General features: G+C 36.5%; 1 protein-coding gene across 1 annotated transcript; it reads left to right on the plus strand.

The window, feature by feature from the left end:
• Positions 1 to 2390: 2390 nt before the first annotated feature.
• On the plus strand, positions 2391 to 5563 carry LOC149232267 (pentatricopeptide repeat-containing protein At1g11290, chloroplastic-like). Its single transcript, XM_089379384.1, has 2 exons — positions 2391 to 3724; positions 3863 to 5563. Exons 1-2 carry the CDS (start codon positions 2521 to 2523, stop codon positions 5362 to 5364), a joined length of 2706 nt encoding a protein of 901 aa, XP_089235510.1. The 5' UTR covers positions 2391 to 2520; the 3' UTR covers positions 5365 to 5563.
• Positions 5564 to 10118: the final 4555 nt, after the last annotated feature.

Genomic DNA, 10118 nt, shown 5'->3' on the forward strand with positions numbered 1-10118 from the left:
GGCTTAACACCTGATTGGTCCATGATGTCTATTTAAAGAGCATGGAGGGTCATTTTTTAGGTGACCGTTCATGAGAGAAGCCTATGTAAATTTTCTTTCTTTTACATTAATAAATTGCCTAAAGTGGCCGCGTTGGCTCAGGCCGTGGACTGTTTCCCTCTTTGAGGGTTTTAACCACGTCAAGAATATTGGTGTACTGATCTGTGATCTGTTTGTGAGCGGTGTCCTTTGGTGTTCTATCTAAGGAACTTACCCTGTAAATTCCTACAACTTATTGGTGACTAGGGCATTAAACTAGAGGAGTTTGTTGTTTTAAATGAAAAGAGAGTTAATTAGACTTTAGCTTTGGGTGAACTTCCTTAGTTTTGCAAAGAAAATTTGTCCACATCAATAGGACTCCTTATTGAGTGTGACATGCCCTCTTGCAACTCCCTTGTTGTCCAACCTATTTGTGAGAATGTTTCTCTTTCACAAGACATAAAAATTCTTTATGAAGTTTTCAACCTCTATTAAAGTTCTTTGTGCAACCCTAAATAGATTGAAATTGTTTTGAGAGGCTTTTCTTGTGAAGAGATTTTGGAATTATTAAGTTCCCACAACTATAGTTGTTCAAACCTCTTTTTTTTTTTAATTTTAAACCCTCATATAGTGTGAAAACTTTCACTTTATTAATAATTGAGACCCAACTATCCCATGCACTTGTCACCCCTTATTAGGTACACCTCCACTAACAAATAGTTGAAAATAAACTTAGTTTATTATAGTGCATAAGTTCATTGTAATCTAATTATGTCTATGAAAGAGATTTCTTTTGCTTACTATGTCAACATAATGTCTATGTAGAGAGTTCATTGATATAGAGTGAGTTAACATGTGGATAATTTCAATTTTTGGGTTAGTTTATTTTTGTTTTATGCAAGGTAAAGTTTCATCTTTGATCCACTATTTTTTTTGAAGTTTCGATGGTCTAAATTATTTTAAAATTGGCCAAAACTCTTAATGGTGAGATTCTGTGGTCAAAGTTTCCATTAATTGAGTGTAACTATAATTTTTAACAAAATTTTGATCAAATTTGAGGAAAAATTATCGATAGGAAAAGTTAATTTTGTCCACTTACTAGTACACATACTTTAGTAAAGCATAGTCTAGTTAATAAGAAAAATGACCTTTTTTGTAGGCATTTTTTCTGATCAATTTTGCCAAAATATGGTAGAGATTTTAGGAATCATAAGTTTAAGATGTTTACTTTGCAAAGTTCAAGTGCCCCAGGGGTTTTTGAGGGTGTTAAATCCATTTATACATTCAAAAACACATTTTAAACAAGGAATCACAATCTCACCTGAAATTGTATTGTGGTATTTCAGAGGAAAAAGACCATTTTGGCTATTAGTCAGACTGCAACCTTTAGTAATAGCTAGTGAATGTTAATAGATGTCAAGCTTTGGAGGAGTCCTACATTGAGAAATGTGTTTGGCAAACACATTTGTCCTATATGATTAATGCAATTCTCTTATGTTGTCGACTACTCATCCATGATTTTGAATTCAACATGGTTTGCGACGCTCAACAATGATTCCCCTTGATGGTGTAAATTCATCTTTTAGGAGTAGAGATCATTGTGCATGAAGGATGTTTTGTCCAAACATAAATAGACCAAACTTTAGATAAACCAAGTTGTAGCAAGTATTGCTCCCACGTTAAACACCCTTCACTATTCAACTTATAAGTATTTTATTGAAAAAATTACCTAACCATTGAATCCTCCAAACCTCATCCATTTCCAATTTAACATTGTTTATGAACATTAATTAACTCATTCATTGAGCCGAGAGATTCATTCTACAACCCATTATGATGTGTAATCCTGTCCAGACGTCATCAAAGTTGAAATTTTGCTCATGTCAACCGAAATAAAAATTTTAAAATTTAAATAACTATATAAAATATTTAAATAATGTCGATTCATAAAAAAATTTGCACGCGAAGAAATTAGATCCTTCTCGACTCATGTTAGATCCGTATTTAAGATAAATCTATACTGATACTTATAAACACAATGGTGTCGCCATAAATAATATTATATTTATTAAAAACTTATCTAACTAATAAATGTTCCAATTTTTTTTAAAGATTTTTTTGTAATTCACTTTTAAATATCATAAATTTAAATTATATAAATACAAAATCTAAACACCTCTAAAAATTATTAAAAAAATAAATTTATACATTAAGACAATTCATCATAATTTATATATTAAAAGAACATTTTAAATAACAAGAATTCATCATTTGTTCCCCCAAAAAAAAACCAACATTTGTTACACCACCTCCCCACTGGCCAAAAAAAACCAACCTGTATTATATATAAATCCAAATTAGATTGGCTAGCGATATTAAATATATTTTGGAGGGATTTTTAAGCGGTTTGGATTCACAGTGCAACTCAGAAACAACAAAATTGGAAAAAAACTGTATTTTGTATTAAAACTTGGCTCTGCAGCCGGATGGACGATAATGTGAATGGCATATACTGTTCTTTCTACAAGCAGACTCCAATCTCTCATGCCGGCCATGGATTTGGGTTCATCATTTGAGCTCTGCTTCCGATTCACAAATGACAGACACATTCTATGCTTGTCTTTTCACGTGTCTGCTGCTCTTAATCCACAACGACACTCTGATTCCCAACACAAGAACTCTTCATGCCCAGAACACTTCAATCCCAATATAAATACCTATGCTTCCTTCTTGCAGGATTCCATCAATAATAAATCTCTCTTACACGGAAAACAGCTACATGCACACCTCCTGATCACTGGACTATACCAACATGTATTTTTGGGAACCAAACTCACTGCCATGTATGCCATATGTGGGAGAATGGTGGATGCACGCCAAGTGTTTGGCAAACTATCACAAAGAAATTGTTTTTCATATAACATGATGATTAGAGGCTATGCCTGCAACGGCCCGTTTGAAGAAGCTCTCAAAATCTATTATGAAATGCGGAAAGCAGGCATACAGCCAGATAAATTCAGCTTTCCCTTTGTTCTCAAGGCATGCGCTTCCTCATCAGCTCTAGAAGAGGGAAAGGAGATTCATCATCATGTAATTAGCGCTGGACTCGAGTCTGATGTTTTTGTTGCTAATACCCTGTTAGCTATGTATGCAAAGTGTGGGAGAACAGAGGTTGCCCGCCAATTGTTCGACAAACTCCCTGAAAGAAATCTTATCTCATGGAATGCAATGATTGCAGGGTATGCTCAAAATGGACAGGCTAGTGAGGCTTTGGCACTCTTTCATCAGATGCAGCATGCTAACGTAACACCTGATGCTGCTACCATTGTGAGTGTGTTATCGGCATGCGGTACCCTATCGGCTCTGCAAGAGGGCAAGGATATTCATGACTATATTATTGAAAACAGGTTAGAGTTGAATGTATTTTTGGAGACGGCCCTTATTGATATGTATGCTAAATGTGGAAATGTAGAGGTTGCGCGCCAATTGTTTGAGACTACATCTAAATCATATGTTGCATCATGGAATGCAATGATTGCAGGGTATGTACAGAATGGACATCCCAGTGAAGCCCTGGTTCTCTTTCGACAAATGCAGCTAGAAAATATTCTGCCAGACCGGGCAACAATTTTGGCTGTGGTTCCAGCGTGTGCAGACATATTAGCACTACAGCGGGGCAATATAATTCATGGGCATATTATAAAAGGTAAATTTCAGTCAGATGTTTATGTAGGAAATTCTCTTGTGACCATGTATGCCAAGTGTGGGAAAACAGAGATTGCTCGTAAAGTGTTTGACAATATGCTGAAAAGAAATGTGGTATCCTGGAATGCAATGATTTCAGGGTATGCCCAGAACGGAAATTCCAGCGAGGCTTTAACACTCTTCAAACAGATGAAATCAGCAGATATGATACCCGACCAAGTCACTATTCTTAGTGCACTCCAGGCATGTGCTGCGCTATCGGCTCTACAAGAGGGTAAGGAAATCCATTACTATATTATAGAAAGTGGGTTTCAGTCAGATGTTTTTGTGGGGAACGCCCTTATCGACATGTATGCTAAATCTGGTAGAGTGGATATTGCACGGCAGGTTTTTGATGAAATATCTAAAAAGGATATGGTGTTATGGACTGCGATGATCACGGGTTATGCCCAAAATGGACATGCCAATGAGGCTTTGGAACTTTTTCATCAAATGCAACTGTCAGATGTGAAACCCAGTCAGGTCACCATTTTGAGTGTGCTACGTGCATGCGCTGACTTAGCAGCTCTGCAACAGGGCAAGGATATCCACGATTTCATTATTAAAAAACGATTTGATTTGGATATTTCTGTGAGAAATTCCCTTGTGGCTATGTATGCCAAGTGTGGGTGTGTTGAGGTTGCCCGCCAAGTGTTTGACGAAATGTCTGAAAGAGATGTGATCTCATGGACTGCAATGATTGCAGGGTATGGAATGCATGGGCATGGTGAGGAATCCCTTACAATTTTTTCACAAATGCTTCAGACAAACATGAAGCCAGACCATGTCACCTTTACCTGTGTTTTGTATGCATGTAGTCATTCAGGTTTGGTGGACAAAGGACGGCAATTGTTTGAATCCATGAGTAGAGTCTATTGCATGACCCCCAAGGTGGAACAATATGCATGCATGGTTGATCTTCTTGGTCGTGCTGGGCTCCTACATGAAGCGAAAGACTTTATTGAAAATATGCCATTAAAACCAAATGCTGGTGTCTGGGCAGCTTTGCTTGGTGCATGTAGAATTTATGGTGATATCGCCTTAGGTGCATACGCAGCAAAACACCTTTTCTACCTAGAGCCCGAAGACTCTGGAAATTATGTACTGCTGTCAAATATCTATGCTGCATCTGGCAGATGGGCTGAAGTAAAAATGTTGAGAACAATGATGAAAGACAGGGGGTTGAAAAAGACACCAGGATGCAGCTATATTGAGGTGAATAACAAGGTTCACACATTCCTTGTAGGAGATAGGTCGCATCCCCAATCAGATGAAATTTACTCAACACTGGAGACCTTGGCTGGGCAGATGAAGGCAGCAGGGTATGTTCCTGACACAAACTTTGTGTTGCATGATGTCGAGGACGAGGTGAAAGAGCATTTGCTGTCAACTCACAGCGAGAAGCTGGCTATTGCTTTTGGGCTTATCAACACAAGCCCAGAAACCCCTATTCGCATCACAAAGAACCTTCGTGTCTGTGGTGACTGTCATAGTGCCACTAAGTTTATTTCGAAGATTGTGAGAAGAGAGATAATTGTAAGGGATGCAAACCGCTTCCACCTTTTCAAGGATGGATTGTGTTCCTGTCGGGATTATTGGTGATACTAATTCAAAAGGGCAGTTAACATAAGCTTGTGTAACTATAAACTTTTATGTTTTGTACATTGCTTGCCCTGACAATCTGGGTAGGAGTTATGCAAGCTTAGCACAAATTTACATTTCAGTGCCCACTAAAGTGAAAAACAGATTTCATCCATTCCTTATTCCAGATTGGTTGCACCTCAGTCAGTAATTTAATCAACATTTAAGAACTTGGTTGGGCAGATGAACGCTGCAGGGTATATCCTGGGCATGCTGTTTGAAGAGGTGAAATAGCACTTAGTTTCCCTCACACCAAGAAACTAGCTATATCTTTGGGCTTTATCAAGACAAGCCCACAGACTTCTCTTTGCATCATGGAGGTCCTCCATGTGTGGCGACTTCATCGTACCCTAATTTCATTTCAGGGATTGTCAGGGGAGCAGTTAGTTTGAGGTCACAAACCATCTCTACTTTTTCAGTATGGATGGTGTTCTTGTGGGGATCACTGGTCATACTAACTCAAATAAGCCTCTTATGTAGACTTGTATAACTTAGACTTTCTTTCATTACTTACCCTGAAATGGCACTCTAGTTCCTATGCAATGTTGGCACTTTTCTATTCTCTGAAAAGATAGAATTTTCATTGACCATTTCTATGTCTCCCCAGTGAGTTTTAATATTACGTGGAGAAATGAAAAGCGGAGTGAAAATTTAATCCTATAGAGAAACAAACTCACAGAGGCATGTAAGGATTCTTGATGGACAACAGTCCATCAGAAGCTTAGTCCATTGAACAACAGTAAGGAATGTAAGAAACTTAGTCCCGGAATATTGATGGACTCTGATGGACAGATGCCCAGTACAATAAAATTACAGTCTTGTCCAAAGAAGTGATAGAATAAGAATGTCTTTCATTCTGCAGAAATTAGAATATCAAAGATGGATATGTTCAAAATTTACAAGCTCAAGTGTTAATTTGATATTTGGCAATCCAATCATTGTGAACTGACCTAGCTTGTTAGATATATATGGGAGGCCAGTTTAACATAAAATAACATGATATATAAACCCAGACATAGCGAATGGAAAAGTATTCTTCAGTGTCTCTGGTGAAGAATATACTCAATCTATGTCAGCAACATCTATTATATATCCTTCTAATGCTTTCTTTACATTTTAAGAAGGATTTCTATAGGTGCTATATAAAACATGACCTTGGAAGGTCATCTGTTTGTACCAATGTTGCGGTAATCGTTATCGGGATATTATCGGCGAGGGGAAAAAATTGTAAAAATTGGAAAAAAAAATTGGTAAAAATCAGAAAAAAATCGTAACATACAAAATTATTCATTTTTTTTTCAATTTTTTTAATATCTAAAGCATCTACAACATAAAATAAATACATTGACACATAAATATGATAAAAGAACTAATATATAAGATGTGTAATATCATTTCTAGTGCTACATCACACATAACAGTGAATCATGTCCTGAATAGTAAGTCCTGATTCCCGAGTCCCAACTCAGCTTCAAAATATCAACAAAAAATATAATAATGTATCTCATATCATGAGCCATAATGTCATATACAATGAAATGAACCAAATAACTAAAGTCTAATACTACTGATTTATTCTGGCCCTCTAGATGTAGATGGGGGTGGAGTTGGCAGTGGACTCTAATGTGCTCTAGACACTGAAGAACTAAGAGCTACAGGAGGTAGACCATGTCTTCTACTGGGGATAGGGGTAGCATGGGTAGGTTGTATCACCTCCTCCTCCTCCTCCTCAAAAAAATGGAATTTTTTTTTTTTTTTGTTATCAAAAGATTTTTTCCCAAAAAATCGCGATTTTTTGTGAAAAAAAAACTTAGGGTAAAAATAGGGCGATAATATCGCCAAACTCAAAAAATCACGATTTTCCGATATTATCGCGATTTTCACAACACTGGTTTGTACAGGGAAGTTCAAGTCATCTGCAGATAAAACTCAATCCGAGAAGCCAGCAAAGGGAAACGATAGAAGCCAGCCTATCGGAATTGGAAGAGATCTAGTGCATTGGCAATCTAAAAGACCTAGTAAAGTAGAGTGAGAAAATTGAGTGATAGAGCAGATCACATAGGCTATCAATATGTGCCTAATTTTACATTGCATTGGCAACCTACATAAGTTGAAGAGTCTTTGAGAATTTGAATCTGATCAGACACATGGTTATAGACTAACATCAAGCTGAATAAATTGGAGAAAGACTAAATGCTTTTTATCCTCATTTATGATAATTAAGATCATTATGGTTTGTTTATTGATTATGTTATTAATCTGTCTGCTAGAGTAAACTATTTGTTAATGTTGAATCGTTTGGAAAGGCTTATTTGGATGCAATCACGTAATGCTCATGTCAAATGAAAAGCGATCTTCAATCTAGTAAAGAAGTTGTAAAACATAATAGTAATAGTATGCAGGAGGAAATCGGGAAGAGCGTCTGTTATACAAATTCTCAACCAGAAGTGTGCTACTTACTACTCGAGAAAGCAACACAATCCACACAACTATATTGAATGTTGTTTGACAGGGAAGTTGTGGAAACACCATAGTATGAAAGAGGATGAAACAGGAATTGTATTTATAATCCAAATTCTCAACCAGTATGTTGCTACTTAGAAGCAACACAAACCACACAACTACATTGAATGTTGCCTGATACAATGTGGCATGTTACTATATCATCACACAAGCCTTGGCTTGGGATGTTAGAGGCATTGCAGTCTAATATCTGCGATTAACTAATTGCCTTTGAGTGTGTTTGATATGGCACACGGACACCCTCTCCCTTAGCACATCTCTCCATAAGGCGCACCTCCGACTCGTCAGTTAGTTAGATCTTCCTGCCTTCGAGCTGCATGCATGTGCATACTTTATTATTTCTTTTAGCCTTTGAGTGGCATGCATGCATGGTTTAGAGATTGACTTTGTCGAAGCAATAAACACAGATGGATCCTTTTTAAACTTATAAAAGGCTATTTCTTGGTGAATAATGCATAAGCAATTTGTCATGATCTCTCTTTCTTTCTGGTTTCTGTTCATGTTTCGGGTTTTCTCTAGATCAGCCAGTGCACTTCACATCAAAGCTGCATTTTTCAAATTTGAGGCATCTTTGTGTCCCAGCATTTGGCATCGGATCTTGTGATTCAAGCTTGCTCTATCACACAAGCTTTGGGTTCTTGAGGTCTTTCATCCATCCCAACAGCTCTTGCATTTGGCCTGTTCTATTGGCTCAGTGCCTGCCTGGATTACTTAGTTTCAGCAGTGCTTTGGGTGTTTTAACTTTTGGAGACCACCCCCCAACCTAGACACCCTCTCTTGTAAAGAAGGTTTTTGCATCTTCCCCAAGTAATCTCTAGTAATGCTTTGTTTTTGGAGGCTGCTTTCCAAACCTAGCCACTCCCTGTTGATAAGTTGTGTTCTTTGGCATTTTCCCTAGCCTTCCCTTTAGCATAGGGTTCCTTTGGTTCAGTATTCAGAGCTTATAAGTAGCACATTGCAGTGCCAGCATCTCTTTCACCCGATGCCTTCATGCAAAGATCCCTCTTCGAATGAAGATCATTCCAATCTCTCCAACATATTTCAGGAATTGGCTAGCACACCCACAAAAGCCATACATTTCCAATCTCGGACTCCCACTCCAATCTTTTAGCTTGACACCAGAATTTCCTTTGCCCAAATATTGCGGACAAATGTGGAGTGAACTGCTGGATTCGTGGATTTGCAATTTAACAATCCATTTCCAGACATTAATGAATATCAATGCTTGCTGCTTGCTGGTAATGAATTCGAAGGCATTGCAGAAGCTTGGTGGCAATCTCCCTCTACTTGTGTGGTGGTCTACATCAAAATCAACAAGGACCAATCACCCAGTTGTACTTCTGAGCGCATCACCATCTGGCATGCATATTGCAAGATCCTTAGAAGATGTTTTTAATCTCCAAGATATTTATCAAGTTTAATGTGTGACTGGTTGTTGCTTCTCTAATCTCGAGGTCAAAGTGTACTACAGTATATTGAGCCATTGAATGTAGGCTTTCGTGAGTAGAATTATTTAGAAAAATGTCTTCAGGATCTATCACATGAAAGTATTATTTGCCAATGCATTTCGAACCAATTAATGTGATTCATCACCAGATAAGATGGAGAAAATCTGATCCAACAAGGGTATATAAAGAGCAAAAAGACTCAAAACGACCATTAGAAAAGATATTAAAATAAATAATAATAAATTAATATAAACAAATATTATAATTATTTATAATATTAATAAAAATGAATTAGGGGTAAAATCTTTATTAAAATGAGGGTAAGATAGGATTAGGGGAATAATTATATATTAAAAAAGTGGGGAAAAAGATAGTATTAAGGATAATTATGATAAAATAAGGAAAAATAAATAAAGTATAATTAATATATTAATACATTAGAATAAAAAACAAGGCCGCATAGCTAGCATTCCTGTATTTAGTTGAATTATTGAATTTTGATTGAATTTTGAAAAGTATGAACCAGGTCTCACATTTGAACAAGGGCTAAAGTGTAGCTACCCAGGCTTAGTTTAAATATAGTTAAATTAGAGTAAAAAACAATAAAGACATACAATTTTATATTAATAAAAATTACAATTAAAATAGCAAGATAATTGATGATTGCATTTAAATATAGTTAAATTAGAGTAAAAAACAATAAAGACATACAATTTTATATTAATAAAAATTACAATTAAAATA

Source organism: Pinus tabuliformis, chromosome J (genome assembly GCF_031772625.1).
Source record: "Pinus tabuliformis cultivar Carrire ecotype Pingquan chromosome J, CPIR1, whole genome shotgun sequence".
Classification (NCBI taxonomy): Eukaryota; Viridiplantae; Streptophyta; class Pinopsida; order Pinales; family Pinaceae; genus Pinus; species Pinus tabuliformis.

Bases quoted from the DNA above. Each gene is read 5' to 3' on its own strand.
- LOC149232267 (XM_089379384.1), top strand. From the start codon at position 2,521: ATGGCATATACTGTTCTTTCTACAAGCAGACTCCAATCTCTCATGCCG. The intron at 3,725-3,862 runs GTAAATTTCAGT...CAATGATTTCAG, and splicing joins TCATGGGCATATTATAAAAG to GGTATGCCCAGAACGGAAAT.